Source organism: Perca fluviatilis, chromosome 16 (assembly GCF_010015445.1).
Source record: "Perca fluviatilis chromosome 16, GENO_Pfluv_1.0, whole genome shotgun sequence".
Lineage (NCBI taxonomy): Eukaryota > Metazoa > Chordata > Actinopteri > Perciformes > Percidae > Perca > Perca fluviatilis.
In genome coordinates, this window is record NC_053127.1 from 32762829 (window position 1) to 32780714 (window position 17886).

Here is a 17886-nt window from a genome sequence, read left to right on the forward strand (position 1 = left end):
GATTTTGGTTTTCAGTTTTCACAATTTATATCCTCAGTGGTCCCTATTTGTCTTATTCTCATCCATATCCCAGCCGCTGCTGTGGCAACAATCTAATTCCCCTGAGGAGAAGGAGTCATTGAAGTTAAAGTGTATGAGCACAAGCATTGAATCCCCCTCTCCGTCCTCTGTCTCTGTTTTAATTTCAGAGAGGCCAGTGTTCACCAAACAGCCGGTGAACCAGGTGGTGTTGGCAGACGATACGGTGGACTTCTTCTGCGAGGTGCACGGGGACCCGACTCCGACTGTCCGCTGGCGGAGAGAGGAGGGAGAGCTGCCCCGGGGCAGGTACGCCGCAAAGGACACTCCTGCGTTGTCTGTTAGAACTGCTCGATGCGTCGGCACCACCCTGGCATCTTCATACCAAACAATATATGCTGGTGGCCAGGGTGTTACCACTACATATTACATTACCGGTCATTACACTGACAGTATAACAGCTAGCTTCCTGTTAGAGAGCAACTGTCTGCATGGATGATTGCATGTCTGTTCTGTGCTAACTAAGCCAGGCAAGATGAGAACAGATTGACCGATTGCTTGAATGATTGTGTGAAAAGAGGATCTGTGAGTCTATTTAAGAGTGCACAAGCCGCAAAACACTATTCCAGCCAATTGGCAACAGGCGGCGACAGTTGATGGTGTGTGTGTGTGTGTGTGTGTGTGTGTGTGTGTGTGTGTGTGTGTGTGTGTGTGGGGGGTTATAGTGCATTCCATTTGTACTCTGAAGTGTTATTGCTAACAATGGCTAACCTAGCTGGAGCAGATGAAAAATCTGACTTGTAAATGGAACCCATTCAACTTGGGTGTGACATTATTCCCAGCTCTGGCTTCCGAGTTCTGAGGCAAATGGAACACACTACTATCTGTCCGTGAATCTGGGGGGGGCTTCTGAAGGGGTGGTTGTATTTGTTTGGCAGTTGAGTTCAAATATCAACTGTCTTTGCACAGAATACCCATCTCTAAATACTGTGAAGGAAATTACAAAACAGACGGACATTTTTGAAGAGAAGATGTTAGCCCTTGTTTTTGGAGGTGTGATGGACAAAAAATTGGAACCATAATGATTGTCTTTAAAATTGGCAACAAGCAAGTCAAGTGCTGCTCACAGTACATGCCGTTCCAAAGATAAAAAACTGTTATTCCAGGAATTAACATGTATGCCTCATATGGCCCAGCAGCGTGTGTTAGTAACATGAACAAGTACAAAGACAATCATCCAAATACTAAAGCACATCTTTATTAAACGGCTGTCAAACTTGCCGTGTGCCTTTTTAAGACAGCGATAGTAATAACAATGCCAGTCATAGGACATGCTAACATAGTATAGCAGGGTAACATGGTGACTGAGGTACTGTGAGAGCCATTGTGGATGTGACTGGATGAAACTTTAATGATCCCTCAGGGGAACTAGGCTCAAATGTTCCAGCGGGATTCAGAACTAGCTGTACACAGCTGTATACAGGACAATAATCTGAGAACAACTTTTCAGATAGTAAAACAAGCAGCCTTATTCTCAGTCCAAATGTAACCAAATAACTTTGAGTTTGCTTTAAAATGATATTCCCCCTCGTCCTTACCTCGCACCTGAGTCAGACGCAGACTGTAGTCTTTAGAAAAGTGATGTATCGCATGTTGCGCTAAATCTTGCGTGCCGATGTCTCTCCAGGTTTGAGATCCGCAGCGACAACAGCCTGCGTCTGACCCAGGTGCGAGGCGAGGACGAGGGCGCTTACACCTGCGTGTCAGAGAACAGCGTGGGCAAAGCCGAGGCATCGGGCACCCTGCAAGTGCACGGTAAGACATGGGCACGCATCCAAAAATACTTTGGTAAAATGTCTGGTTTGAATTCAGATTGTTTGTTCAAGCAACTGAGATTCCAGCGCCAGTCACTGACAGGGCCAGCTGGCTGCACAGCCATAATGCAGTTAGTAGTCCTTTGTAATGTAGTACACTGCAACTATTCTTCTTATTCATTTTGTTTAATATATGTGAATAATGTGATAAAACAATAAAAGTGCCTGAGTGACACAATCTTTTTACTTGTTTCCAAAATGTTGGTAAATGTCTCTTAGAAAGCATCATTGCGGGTGCCTGGGTAGCTCACATGGTAGAACGAGCGTCCGGATACAGAGGGTTTACTCCTCGACGCAGCGGCCGCGGGTTCGACTCCAACCTGCGGCCCTTTACTGCATGTCTTTCCCCCTCTCTAACCCCTTTCATGTCTTCAGCTGTCCTTTAATGACCAAAAATAATCTTAAAGAAAATGGAAAGGTAGAAATCTGCCAACTGAAACAAGTCTTAGGCCGGCGACAGACTGGCTGCGTGGCGTGAGCGTGGCGTTTCTGCCACACTCACGCCACGCACCAGAAACGTGTCTGACGCGGCGCTGTTGCTGCTGCTGCTAGCCTTGTCTGGACACATGTATGTTTCCCATAAACATAAACATAAATATATACTGATCTGATCACAGCAGAGACAACGTCGGCAGTATTGACGGCAAAATAGGCTGCAGAACATTTCCTTCTGTATTGACAGGTGCAATATTTGAAAATCAATAATTATGTATTATTATTTTTTTAAATGACATTTATATCTACATTTATGTCAAAACCTAGAGCCTTTAAACATCAAAATGTCATTTATTAATATGTATTTGTGTCAAAATGACACATTCCTATTCTATTTTGCCTGGAAACGCTTCCAACACGCTTGCAAGTCGCGTGAAAAATAGGCGTCGGTCCTATTTCTAGCACGCACGCGTTTTCGGCGCGGCTCGAGACGTGTCACGCAGGCAGTGTGCAAGCTCTAACCTCAGCCGAAATAAAAACGGACACGCCACGCAGCTGACACGCTCACGCCACGCAGCCAGTGTGCAGGAGCCCTTACCTTGCTTTATTCTAAAACCATCACTCAACAAGGGAAACTTCAGTGGAGGCAATCCTGCACTGGCAGGGAATTAGATTGGAACACTAAGTACATAAGTAAATTATTTGCACAGATGGACAGTTTTGCTACGATGCATCACAAAACCTTCTCACCTCCCAGCATGCATCATTTCACTGCCTTTCTTTTGCTGAATTACCTTTGGGAGCTTTTGTGGGAGATTTTTCCATTGAGTCAGTTTTCTCTTTGATTCATGCTGAGGGTTACCATCAGTGTTCAAAAATGTTTCCAAGATACTGCCCATAAGAAGTCCGAAAACTCCGTGAATAGACAGCCAGACGGACATTGTGGCTGCTTAAAACTCCCCACATCATGCCACTGGTGACATTCTGCTAACTGAAACTGTAAGAGCGGGAAAGTGAAAACTGGATTTTAAGTTCCTTTTGAGCCTCGACTCGACATGCCTCTGAAGAGACAGCCGAGATCAAAAAGCATTAAAATTGCATTAGAATAAAGTCAGCCCCTTGAAGAGAGGCATGTGGAAGAGAAATCTGCCATTAGTGATGATAAAAGAGAATATTTGGAGCTTTACTCTGTAACAGTTAATTCTGTTCGCTGGCCCTCCAGTACTGTATAAGCGTACGCTTCTGACATCTGTCAACACATGTATGCTCCCATACAGTACTACGTCCACATGCATCCACTGACAAACAGACAGAACACACGCATACACAGTCTTGCACATGCATAATGCACCGCACTTACAGAATGAAGAAGTCCTTCCCAGCAGCAGCTGTTAGCTAAATGGAGATTGATTGTGGGTTGGTGCATGCAGCTGCCGTTTTAGGGATAATAGGAATCCCCAGCCCCCCTTTTATACAAAACCACGGATCAATCAGAACACAACCTCTTATCTTCACCTGTATGTCCTCATTGAGTTCATCCCTCCCTCTCCCACTCATCCACTGTGATTTTCTTTTGGGACCACTTGATTTAAATAGCCGACCGTTCACATTCAGTGAGTTTTAATTCTGAATAGAGTGGCTGTGCTGCTCCAAAGTTTCACTCTGTCTTGTTGAAGTATTTCATCCAGTATCACTGTTCATTATGAGCTAATCATCTCATTCTCATTCATCTTTCTTTGTCCTCTTTTCATTTCCACCCTCTTGATCACTCCATCGCAGTCGGCCCATCCAGTGAGTATTCCATTTCATCCCATCTTGTGTGTGTGTGTGTGTGTGTGTGTGTGTGTGTGTGTGTGTGTGTGTGTGTGTGTGTGTGTGTGTGTGTGTGTGTGTGTGTGTGTGTGTGTGTGTGTGTGTGTGTGTGTGTGTGTGTGTGTGTGAGAGAGAGAGAGACAGAAAGAGAGACATAACAGACATGAGAGAGTCTTACACATACAGACATTTAGGCTACATCTACACTATTACGTTTTCATTTTTAAGCGACGTTTTGAGACAGAAATGATCTCCGTCCACACTAGAGTTTTAGCTCCAGCAGCAGAACTAATCTGTGTCCATATTAAGACACCTGACAACACATATCACATGACCATTCGCACACACTGGGCATGTGAGTGCCGGTGGAAACAGGAAGCAGATTATCTGATGTTACTCTGCGGTTGAAAATCATGGATGTAGAGGTTTAAAAGACAGAAAATACTTTGGAGAAAGAGCCACAAGGGTGAAAAGTAAGAGCAGGGATTGATTAGGCAGTGGTGGCCTAAAGGTTAGAGAAGCGAGCTTGTGACCCGGGAGGTCGTCGGTTCGATCCCCAGACCGACAGGATAAAATCTGGGTGGGGAAAGTGAAAGAACAGCGCTTGTCTCTCCCTCATTACCACCACTGAGGTGCCCTTGAGCAAGGCCCTTAACCTACAACTGCTCCAGTGGAGCTGCTCAGTGGCCAGGTATGAATGTGGAACTGTGTGAATGAGATCAGGGCGTTCCTGCAAAAGAGAGGCTGCCTCTCAGTGAACCGTCCCTGAATAAATAAAGGTTAAAAAAAAAACCTAACCAATAAGACTGACGGACGTGCACCAACCTTTGTAATATGTCTCCGCTTTAGGGGCTCAGAAAGTAGTGTAGTGTGGACGCGAGGCGTAAACGTAGAAAAAGATGTCCATTTTAAACACATTAGTGTAGATGTAGCCTTAGGTGGCCATGTCGGAGGAAGTCACCCCTCTTCCACTGTTGCTGTTTTTGCCAATTAGAAATAGAGAATAGTTAATTAGTATTTAAGTACCTCTGGAAACACTGGGAGTAGGCTTTTGATTGCCCACAACTGCACTCCAGTCATGCTTTAGCTCATCTAGGTGGAGCTGCCATTGTTATAAAGAAATGAATACCAGGGCAGTTGGATTTAGTACACAAACAATCTTAAGAAACGGGAATAAAAAGGGAACTACTCCAGATAAAACCTTAAATATCCCACACATTATGAAACAAATTGAAAAAGTATCAGCGTGCTGCCGTAATAGTGATTAATCACATGCTTTGACTATGCAATTTCCTCGCTTGGAAAACAGTGCCCTCTGTGCTGTGAAAACTAGTCATTTTACAGCTAACTGAGCAGTGTATGGTTTGGAGGCTGATAAACTCTAACATGCTGCTTGGGCATGATTATCGTTTCCAAGTGTGTTTGTGTAAGCTGTGAATGAATAGGTAGCACAGGGTGCTTCTTTTGTGTGTCGTGAAATGGAAAACAATGACAAAATCACAGAAGTAGACCTTTTAATCATGGAAAATAAAAAATAAAAATTGTTTCTTCATTGCAACGCATTGCCGTGTAGGAGCTTTTCATTGGCATTGCTGGGAGACAAACATGTTTTTGAGGAAAGGAGTCGCAATCTTTTCACTGGTATCTGAGAAATCAGCTGTCAGACGGTTACTTTTTCCACTGTCACAACAACCAAAATGGAGTAAAGATTAGGGCGTGTAAATGATGGGTTTCAGTGTGTGTGTTTGGAGGAAGGTGTCTCTGTGTATATCTGTCGGGTTTTGACTCTTCACTTGCACTTCTACGCTTGAAAGGACCTTGATGCTTTAAAGGCTAACATCATTTCTATCATTTTATCTGTTTCCGCCTCTCAGTCACTTCACATTATGCGTAGGCAGAGGCGTTTGAGAGGGATAAAATAACCCTTTTAAGCCATGACACGCATTGGCATCAACAGATTTATGTCCATTAGAGAAACTGTTCTCTGGAGCAGATGTTTGGGCAAATATGGGCAAAAGGTGTGAGTAATCCATGCTATCAGCTTATCCTAACACATCAAATTGCCGGTGCAACACAGATGTCTTACTTACTTTATAGTTAAATTTTTTTAAGGTGCACAACAGTGACTAACGTTTCGATGTAAGGTCACATCTTCATCAGAGTCCTTGAGTTTTGTCCTGCCTTGGTTGCACCGGATTGTTGTGGTCTGCAGAAGCGCAGAGAACTCTCTCTTTTTGTTGTCCTAACACACCTTTGACTCCAGTGTTGAGTCGTACATCTGTTGACAACAAAGAATCAGCCAGAGAGATTTTCTCCAAACTCTATGACTTAGATGTCAGTATCTTTTCACATGTAGTTCTCTGCTGCTGTCACGTAGGCGCCATTTTAACACCCATGACTAAACTTAATGTGTGCTTTGCACTGTGAAATGACCATATTTAGGCAATAGAGCCTTACTAATACATAAATGGGATAAACACAGTAAATGTCAGAGGGCCAAAAGGAGAACGGAATCATTTTATGTTTTTATCTGAAACACTCTTTTATTTTCTCAAGCACAAATCCCTCATCAGGCCAGATGCATGTTAGATGGCGTTTAGTGACATCTCCCATTACCTGGCCATGACTTCCGTGTGGACATCGGCCCGACTAACAAGTTGGCTCGCTGGATCCCTCCCACTAGAAGACCTCGGACTGACACATCAAGTAATGCCGATAAAGATCAGGGCATCCTGGCCGGTCTGGCTGCCGGTTTTAGCTTCCTGGAGTCAGCAGAGCAAGAAGGCAAAAATAAACCGAAACTGGCGTTTCATTTGCTCCGTCTTCCAGTGGCACTGCTTCCTAATTTAAAAGTGCAGAACAGGACTCGCCGCGTATTCTGACAACTTGAGTCTTGAGTGTGCAGCCAGCCTTGGGGAGTGAAGATGTGAAGCCGGGGAAGAATTAATAGGAAAAGGATACAGGGAAGTAAAACAACTGCAAGTTGTACCACACATTTTTATAACTAATGCATTACTTATATGTCTATACTATGTCTGTAGGGAGGGCTTAGGTCTTTGTCTTGCCTGTGGATGCTTAGACATTGTAAAAGCAAGGAATCACAGCGCTGCTTCTATAACTTCTACTTAGTCCATTTAAAGCTGTAACAGCCCTCCAATTCATATATTGATGTTGGATAAATAGGCAGCAGTTCTAGGCGCAAAGGTCCCACTCCAAATGAAATAAAAGTACAGATGAATTATGGTCCAGCTATAATACATTATGCTTAGGAAATAACCATCGCTTCACAATGGAAACAGGAAAAAAAATCAAGTGTGTGTGTATGTGTCTGAGAAAGAGAGGGTGTAGACTCATGCAGCCTCAGAGCAGCAGCAGCAGCAGTGTGAGAGTGTGTTTACTCAAGCGTACGTGTGTGATACAGGCTGTCTGCATCAGCGTGGGACTGTGACAGCTGCCTGTCACATCCAGGCCCCCTGAGGAACTCCTGCTGGGAGCGTGTGTGTATCTATTTGTGTTCCCCCGTGTGTGATAGCTTCAGTACGTTGCTGCAAATCACACGTCAAGTGCGCGTGTAAAGAAACGGGTGAGGTAAGACGCTCTGGCTGTGAGCACTTTGTCTGCCTTTGCTACGCGATTGAGCAACACAAAGTGTTCGTACAACAGCAGTGGGACAAATCGCACTCTGATCCGTCTTAGTGGGAGCACAGTATGTGGTGAGCAGCTGAGCCGGGCGAAACATTTGTCTGCTGTGTTTACTTTTTGACTGTCTTCCATCGATTAGGTTCCTCCCCGAACCCAACTCGAGCTGGGATCAGCAAACCTATCACCAGACAAGAACATCGACATCGGATGACTGCAGAATCCTCGATTCCCTTCAGTGTTCAGCGCTTTTAGGCAACTGTGGTGTGGTTTAGGTTGGGGAAGATTGTGCTTATGAGAAATAGGTTAACCTTTAAAGGAATAGTTACCCAAAAACAATATATTGTACTCACCTCCCTCGGCTATCTATGGTCCTAGATAAAGTTTTCTATTGAATGTCTTCAAAGAGAGTGGAACACTCCCGAAAAATGATAGCGTATCGGTGCAAACAGACTTCGAGGAAGCCTGAAGGAAAGAGAGCCAAGTGTCTTGCGCTTTGACATATTACAGGCATACATACACTGGTGGCTGAAGAATGCCATACTAAGTTCCACCTGCTCATCCGATACATATTCACACACATTCACACACCGATGATGCAGCATCGGGGTTCAGTGGGGGTTCAGTGTCTTGCCCAAGGATACTTTGACATGGGACTGCAGGGCCAGGGATCGAACCACCAACCTTCCGATTGGTAGGTGACCACTCTCCCACCTGAGCCACAGCCGGCCACATGGCGTTCTCCCTCTGAAGTGACGTTTTGGGTCATCTTATCCCATCATGAAAGTAATTCTAACCCTCACCACCTATTCTTTCAATAGAAAAAAGTACGGACTGGCCACATGTCTTCACTTTTGCAGGATTCAAGAGAACATTTGCTTATCGTCACACAGAAACGCACACAAGCATTCAAAGAGACCAAGCACTTTCCTCCTACACTCCTGACTGCTCTTATCGTATAAGCTGTGGACATTTCACTTGCAGTCTTGCAGATCTAGTTTATTTTTGCTTCCTCTGGGCATGCTAGCCGTTGTTATGTGTTCTCAGCTCTGGCAATATCCAGAATGTAAAAGAAGTCTCCAGGCTCCTTTTTAAATTCCTATCTCAAGTGTTATATTCTTTATTTAGACGTTCCCCAATTTGCCCCCCTGTCGCTGCCTCCCGCAGTTATCAGTTTATGTGCCATTATTTTTGCAGACCCGATTATATATTTAATAAAACTGGAAAACGAAGGTGCCACGGTGTGTGATAAGCACTGACACTTTTTCTGTCTTTTTTTTAAGGGTGCTTCAAACAACAAAAGCTAGCAGCCCAGAATACTTCATTACTGTACAAGCTTCGTGCTGTGCCAATAGCTTCCATGACATGCAGCCATTGTTTGCTGTATATTTCAGCTGCTTTGTTCAAATCCATATCCCTGTTTCCATCCCATGTGAGGATGCTAATGTTTCTCCCTGCCCTAAATCTAAAGCTCAGTGTCGCGCCGAGTGCACCCATTATTGCTAATTATTTATTACAGCCTCAGGCAGTGTGCCGGCTTGCCTCCTCAAATCAAACATTGTTATTCTCCAGACAGGGCTGTGTAGTGCACCAAAAACTGCATTTTAATAGTCTGAATATTCCAAGCTGTCACTGTATTTGGGTCAAAGTTATGGCGTTGTGTCAGGCACAAGGGTGTGGGGGAATGTTCAGGTGTTGATGAGACAGTTAACACTGACAGGTTTTTTGTCGAATGGCCTGCGTAGCATGGTGCAGGATTTTTCTCCTGTGTTCATCACATCTCTATGTGCCCAAGCCTGGAGTTGCATTACATAAGAAGTGGGTATTACACTGCATGTTTTTAATATTTCAGGCCTTGCATCAGTCTTGACAGGAAGCCTGTCCTCGAGGTAGCTGGGAATTGAAAGCAGGGAGCATTTTTGGGCTTTGACCTTTAGGGTAACTGGGGGTCAGCATCTCTGATCCCAGGATATGACCCTGCCCACCTTGGCCAAGGCCCCCCTAAGCTGTGATTTATCCTGAGGCTGACACATGGATCCCCTCCTGCTGTGTGAGGGGGCCCGTGGTGGAAGCGGTCTTTAGGGTAGCAAGGGGTCAGGCTAATTCCCAAGACAGGGGAATCAAATGTGTATGCAGGCCATGAGACGAAGCTCGTACACTCATGTGAGGTGAGTGATTACAGGAAGCAGGCAAGTCCCAGAGAGGGAGGCTGGATATTGGGCAGTCAGGGATTCTCCATCCAGACCCTGCACCGCAACATTTCATTTCAACACTGGCCTGTTTCTCTGACGTGACCCTCCTGGATTTCTGTTTATCTTGGTTCCCATGCTCCTTTCTCCTCCTTTAAGAATTTAATCAAACTCTAAGCCTCTCAACACACTGTCAGAGAAGTTGGCCTCCTCGGAGATAAGCAAGCAAGTGTTATTGCTTTGGGGTGATATATTGAAGCAAGATTTATTTATTAGGACAATGCGCACTAATCAACATTAATGTAAATCCGCCAGTGTAAGCCAGTTTGCTCATTTTCAACTGTAGTCCTAGTTAACTAGAATGCAGGTCTTTATGGTCAGGTTTTTATTTTCTCTCACTAGGTATCTTTCCGTCACTGGATTAATCATTCATTGGCAAATTTGAAGAAAAGGCAAATTGTTGCATGTTTACATACTGTACTACGGATATTGTAAGGAGGGCACACATAGCAACATTGCATAGCATATGTAAGAAACCAAAGCCACTACAGAGTATGTCAAGGTGCATTATGACTTTCATTGTTCTGATATTTTCTTTTCTTTCTTTGGGCAAATTTAAATGTCACGTAGGATAATGTAGATGAAAACACTATCTAGTGTTTCTTTTTTCTGTTTCTTGTCTTTCAATTCTTTAGAAAGCTTCTTCACCTCCGTCTTTGTTGTTCTCTCGGTTTCCCTTAATGCTAATTGAGACAGAGAATGAAAGAGAAGCAGGAGATCAGGTGGGAAGATGAGAAATCAATTAGGACTGGTGGAGGGCATCATTATGCATTCACACTCCCCTGTGGAGGAAGGCCACGCGTGCGTGCGTGCGGTGCGTGCGTGCGTGCGTGCGTGCGTGCGTGCGTGCGTGCGTGCGTGCGTGCGTACAGGTCCCATCCTGTCCTCCATCTATATGTTCAGAGACATCTGATTAGCCCTGGTTCCTGGGATCTTAAATGTGACCACAAACCTGTATGTAGGGTCCTGGGGGTTCTGGGCTGGTCTGTTTGATAGGATTTTCAGCCAAGCATAGGAGATTGATTATATAGAGTATATAGTTGAACCACTGGAACTGAACTCAGGGATCAACCAGGAACTAAATGTCCTTTTGCACAATCCTGTTTGCATCTGAAGACTTGTGAACATTACAGAAATGAGTCTGATAATGGATACAAAGTGACTGAGGTATATACAATTCTTCAGACAAGGAGACCTCAACACACAGTCACGGTGTGTTTACTGCCGTGTGATCTCTGATACATGTAAGGAATGGATGTAAAGCAGACTATAGCTGCTTTCTGACCGGAGGGATTTTTGCAGTTCCTAGAAATTAACGTTCGTAGAACCCTTTTTTTCTAGTGTTCCGACTGGACCAATTTGGGGATTATTAAGTTCCTCTGGCCGCAATTCCTGTAACTCTGTCAGCTCCTACTTCAGGGCAGGGTCTTTTCCCTTTTCCCTTTTCCGCATGTGGTGGTTAGATGGCTGTGATTATAATAACAAAAGATCAGTTCCTATGGCCACTTGGCCAGTGTGAATGCAAATGGGAAAACCGGTTTTGGGGGAGAGTAGTTAGTAGAACTGTTTAGAAGTGGACTGTTCCTAGAACTACGTTCCCGTAACTACTTGGTCGGAAAGAGGCTATGCAGAAGTGTCAAAGGAGGCTGAAAGCTCCAGAACGCCCGCCTTAAAACAACAACAAAAAAGCGACTTGCCAAGTGTTTATTGTTTACTTATTTCTGTCATTTACATATCCATGATAAAACAATTAGCAAAGTAAGCTTTGTTTCTCTTGAGCCATTTTCTCATGTGAACTCAATATCTAAAGTTCATATCAGTACGGAGTCTCCCTTTCTCAGGGGCCTGTCTGTGTCAGACGTTTTCAGAGGGAGGTTTATACCTGTGCGCTGGTGTCTGCGTCGTTCTCGCGTATCTCTTTAAGAAAGTAGCGGAGCCGGTATGTGTGTGCGGTGTGTGGTAGAGCGAGTGAGAGAGTGACGGTTATTAGCTTCGGAGCGAGTACCGACCCCGGACGCGCAGTGGAAGGAACAAAGTGTTTCCCCACGGCCGGAAACCCGATGCAGGAAAAGTGAACCCTGTCCTCAATTCCATGTTGTTTGAAAGAGATAAAGAGACAGGGAGAGCTGGAATGAAAGAGTTGTCAGCTATGTGAGTTGCTGTCATCACTGGTGGCCTGTCACAGCTTAATGCGCTCCATGTCACCGCTGGCACATTCTCACTGTAATAAGCCCACTCAACACACACACACAAACACAAAGACTACATTTCTCTTCTATTTCTCCGTGTTGCAGTGCCCCCTCAGATCGTGGTTCGGCCGCGAGACCAGATCACAGCTCCGGGTCGCACCGTAACCTTCCTCTGTGGCACTAAAGGAAACCCTCCGCCAGCCGTCTTTTGGCAAAAAGAAGGCAGCCAGGTAAGAAACCTCTTGTGACTTGTATTGTCTCTGAAACTCCTATTTCATAGAGGATAGACACCGCTTACTGTAACAGTGTCTTTACAGGTCTCCCTAAAAAATCAATCAGACAGCTGCAGCTGATTCAGAACGCTGCTGCTCGACTCCTCACTAACACCAAGAAAGTGGAAATTATTTACACTGGCTTCCTGTCCCTCAAAGTATTGATTTCAAAATACTTCTGTTGGTTTATAAAGCACTAAATGGTTTGGGGCCAAAATACTACATACCCATTCATGTCCACATATGCAAGTCTACACAATTGGCTGCTGTGCTTATCACAGTGTTTTATGTTCTTTTCATACTCATGCTATTTAGATTTATCTGGTTTTAAATATCTCTAAAATACAAATCATTCAAGTGCTTAGAGTTAGCCATGAAGCCATGTGAAAGTCATAGAAATGTTTGTAATGTATATTTTTTTAAACCGCTTACCTTGCAAAGATATTCCTTCTCAGTGTTGGGAAATACTACTCTTAAAAATGTTAAAGGTCCATTTGTTTGTAATAAGTTTCACAAAAAATAAATTCATTCATTTATTTTACCTTTCCTTATCCAGGAAAAAACTTTGAGATGCATTTGCTCTTTCACAAAAGCAACCTGGCCAAAATGGCAGCTTCAAATATTTAACACAGACTTACATTGAAATATATGTATTTGCAACGTTAGCCTATAGCATAGAACATAAGAAGGCATACATGAGACAACTTGAGTATGTAAAGCAGTTACATCTTTCATGAAACATGTTTTGAATGTGGGGGCTCCAGTGCCGGGTGTGAAAGCAGTTTTCCAAAATAAAGTTAGCCTTGGAAGTGATTTGAAGCCCAGGGTGCATTATACAGATACACTTCACAACATGTTCAGATCCATCTTGAAAGTTGAAAATGATCCATCCACAGGGGTATGTTGCGTTTCCTGTTCACTGTGGTTCGAAGTAAACAAAAATGAATAAGTAAATATACGGAATATTGGCATCATCAGACAGAGAGCTCTTAGAAACATTATTTGAGTTCAGTCCAATGTGAAAAACCAACAAAGTCCTCACGACTTGTGTTCATAAATAGAAACTGCATTTAGTTTTTCCACCAGTCTCCAAAACCACCATTAAGGAACCTCCCATTACTGACATTACAGTATGTAACATATTAATCTTTATATGACTAACCTAAAGCACTGGAATGATCTGAACTTTAGAGGTATTTCAGACCAGATCTGGTTGGTTTGAGTATGAAAGGAACATAAACAAAGTCTCTACGTTTCAGGTTCACAATCGGACGAGCCCCCACTTGTAATGCCCAGCTCATTCGGGAGGACAGACAGACAGACAGACAGACAGACAGACAGACAGCCAGACTCTTAATTTTAACTTAACCACCTGTGACATAAACAATGGATACACTAAACACAGTCAAGCCAAAGGAAACCAAGTTGGGTCACTCATCCTATGTAGACTCCCAGCAGGTCAGGGCAACCCCTTAACGAGGTGGGAGGAGCCAGCCAATCAGGGCCGACTAAAAGAGCGGAACAGAGGCCAGTCAAAACAGGAAGTCATGCGGCCCAGGGACGTCACTATATATATATATATATATATATATATATATATATATATATATATATATATATATATATATATATATATATATACACACACACAACACAGCTGCCAAAATGTTATGATGCTAGTTGAAGCTACTATCTTCACATGCCATTCTGATACATGGTGCTTAAAAGAACGCCTGTGTCCCTTCTACTAGTCATGTTCCTGACTGTCATCCTTTGCTTTCATCACTATGTGCTATAGTTTAGTGCCAGGGTGACTCCCACACACACAACCACACATTCATACGCACCTCATTTTCCCATCATCCACACAGGGTATTATTCACCAAGGTATGAGTCTGCTCAGGCCTGTGTGTTTGTTTGTGTGTGTGTGTGTGTGTGTGTGTGTGTGTGGGGGGTTGAATGCACAAGTGTGAGCAAGGCGAATGTATGATAAGCAGTGCAGCCTGTTGGAATGCACTGAAAGGCGGAATGAGAGTGTGTGGGTGCCTGTAGCATGGCTCCCAGGTACAGATTAGAGGAGGAAGAGTGAGATTGGAGGAGGCCTGGAGAATGTGTGTAGGAGAGGGAGAACAAGAGTGGAGGAGAGAGATAAATAGGAGAAAGCACGGAGGACGAGGTAGGGAGAGGAAGTATGTGGGATGTATGTATGGCTGCGAAATACCCAGGAAAAATATTGTTATTTCATACTGACAAACGCAAAAAAGGAAAGTAGGGATCAAAACTGCCTCTGTCCACTTCAACCTAGTGTTTCTTTCTCATCCAATTGATTTTCATTTGCTGTTCCTCTAACTGCTGTGTGTTTGTTATAAGTTTCTTAGTTTGAGAACCCACTTAGTCACATGCACAAAAAGATAAAGCTTCAAGGTCTGCCATTGGAAAGAAAAGCACTGCTCTTTCTCCTTTTCTCTCTTTACACTGCATTCAAATAGTGTTAGCAGCTGTCCCTTCACGTCTTTATTAAGTGGCCCAAAGTATCTATTTTGTCTAAATGACGACGTCAACACACGCTAGGTCTTATCCTTGAATGTTCAAGAGAGACAGATTGATTCATTAATATGATGTCAAATAAAATAAACATTCCTAATAAAGCTGCAAGTGGAACCACTCATGTCTGTCTTTGACATGTGTGTTGTAGATTGAGAGTTTTAGGACTTCTCTTTCAATATCAGCTTACTGAACAACCGATTGCGCCTCCGTGGACAAATAAAGCTTGACTTGACTTGAATAAGAGGTCAAAACAATGAAGGCCTGCAGTATTCATACTAAGTACTACTTAGTCAGGGTTAGGGTATAAAAAAATACCCACAAGTAAACATAAAGGAATGATTAGATTAGATTAGAAATACTTTATTGATCCCAAATTGGGAGATTTCAGTGCTACAGCAGCAACGTATCAGACACACTGCGCACACACACACAGAATATACAAGAAATATTAATTAGGATAGAACACAAGAACAGCTATTCAAAAAATAAAGATAAAAAAATACAAAAGGAAAGAATGCACAAACGTATGTACAAATTGGGAATACAAATGTACAACTACTTAAATAGTATTTATAAAGATGTGAGTAAAAACCTGTGTTTGTGCAAGTTGCACTTAGTGCAGTATTGTGATGTATATGTAACACTCAGTGATGTGGGGGAGAGGGGGGTTCACATGTCTCCTGTTTGCAGCCAATAACTGAATTCATTAATAATTACAAAAAAGAATTAAGGTATAGAGTGCATAAATGATTATGAAGAAACTAAAAAAAAAAAAAAGCCTCATCTTCCTAATGTTTTGTCTTCTCCAGATCTTGCTGTTTCCCATCCAGGAGCCGCTACAGTCGGGCCGTTTCTCCGTGTCGCTGAGCGGCGAGCTCGCCATCGCCGACGTCCGAGTGGAAGACTCGGGCTATTACATCTGCCAGGCCATCAGCGTGGCCGGCAGCATACTGACCAAGGCCCTGCTGGAGGTGGAGAGCGGTGAGTGGAAACACACACACACACACACACACACACGGCTGTGGCATTACAGGATTTACAGTCACCTGATCACACGGAGTAAAGAGTGACCGAAAGAGCAGTAAATAAATAGTGATCCCTTTGAAGATCCAGCCACTGTTAGCTACAGGACTTATGCCGAGTAAAAATGTGACTGCTTTCATATTTTGTCTCCATTCGTGGCCCATGATGTTGTTGCTTCAAATTCATGCATGTATATTTGCCCAAGATCTGAATTCTGTTTGGTGTAAATATATCACGTGATTTAACCAGTACTCTCTTTTAAAGGAGTGTCCTGGCCGAGACAGCATAGACATCTTAACACCATACATCTTCCTTAGTCTTTTTGGTAGACTGATGCACCGCCAACATTACCCTCCTAGCAAGTCATTTAGTTACTAATCCAGTCTTTAAATGCTTGAAGAATTGCATCTTTAAACGGCACTGAAGTGCATTTTCTGGCCTCTATTCGGCAGATTATTTAACAGAAATATTTAAACCAAAAACTACACAAACGGACAAGTTCTAGCATGAATTTGATCAGAAATTGGGGAGAAATGAACTACATCTGCAACCAAAATCCCAGCTTTCCCTGGCGTTAGCATGTAGCTACATGTAGCAGTGTATGTAATGGAAACAGTGCCGTAGCTACCTGCCTGGAGCAGATGACCATATATAGAGAACCGGCTGGGTATGACATCATACGGTGCCGAGAACGTTCAGAACAGTGGGAAATCTGAGTTTTTTTTCTTTTAAATATGTTTACCTCATTATTTGAAGCCTTTGCCACATCTAATATGAACAGTCAACATTGTAGCATCATATACATATGACCAATAAAAGCATAATAGGTCTCCTTTACTCATTTCTCACAATCCGTTGATTTAACCTCCCTTCCCCTGCATGTGCAGCAATATAACCTTTAAAAAATCCACCCTTCAAATCTGTCTCATGTTAAAATATTCTTCCCCAAATGAGCAGACAGCAGGAGTCCTTATCAGATGTAATCAAAAGGGACAACCGGAGATAGTTCTATGCAAATAACCCGGCTGCAACATATGCTGCCCTCGCATTCAGGGAGTGAACTGGGATTTTGTTCAGCTCCATTTACACTAACTCCTGTATTGACTTTTCACACTTTCACTTAGCTCCAGTTGGCTGATGATATCAGAGCTATGGCACAGAATGATAATGAAGGTCTGCTCCCCGTCTGAATGCAAATGTCAAACAGTAGGGCGCGTGAAATGTTGCATTTCCTCCCAGTCGTCGTGCGGCGAGGGCTTAGTGAGCGCCGGTTGCCATCGCAGAAAAAAAAAGAAAAGAAAACTTCTTTCCACAGCCAGTTATGAATGTGCAGGAATTGACTTGACTTGTCCAAACTAAGCATGACTCTGCTCGTTGGCAACACTCATACTGTACCACAGTGTTTACATTCTAGACATACAGTAAAGACAGCCTTATATGTCCAGGAGTTTCTTGGTGATGACCGTGAAGGCCGTGGGCCCACACGGGACAAGTGAAAGCAGGCTTACGGTTTAGGACTATTTATTCCTATGCCTGGGTTTAAGCAGTCATTGTAGCTGCACGTCAAATAGGGATTTACATGTGTCTATTCCACTCCTTATAACAGCTAAACACAGCTAACAAAACCATCTCACCATGTCTCTGACAGTTAACTTTCACTCCGTTTTTAGCAAAGTTCAGCGCAAATTCACCCTCTCGGTTTTGCCAAGGATCGGTCAGCGTTGATTTGTCTCGTACCAAAATGTGTGTATCCTGTTGTATCCTGGCTAGTCTCGCATTGCCAGACCTTCCTCCACAGCGCTGCGGAGGAGGGTTTTGGTGGAACATG

General features: G+C 43.5%; 1 protein-coding gene across 5 annotated transcripts in view; it reads left to right on the forward strand.

Moving 5' to 3' along the window:
• robo3 (roundabout, axon guidance receptor, homolog 3 (Drosophila)) overlaps positions 1-17886 on the forward strand; it is a 102885-nt gene that overhangs the window by 50231 nt on the left and 34768 nt on the right. For 3 of the 5 annotated variants that reach the window (XM_039777696.1, XM_039777697.1, XM_039777699.1), the window contains 5 exons: positions 189-327; positions 1706-1833; positions 4107-4118; positions 12322-12446; positions 15845-16016. In XM_039777696.1, the coding sequence (XP_039633630.1) occupies positions 189-327; positions 1706-1833; positions 4107-4118; positions 12322-12446; positions 15845-16016 (576 nt within the window). The remainder of the gene's footprint in view (positions 1-188; positions 328-1705; positions 1834-4106; positions 4119-12321; positions 12447-15844; positions 16017-17886) is intronic. The other 2 variants (XM_039777698.1, XM_039777700.1) reach the window with 1 other exon arrangement.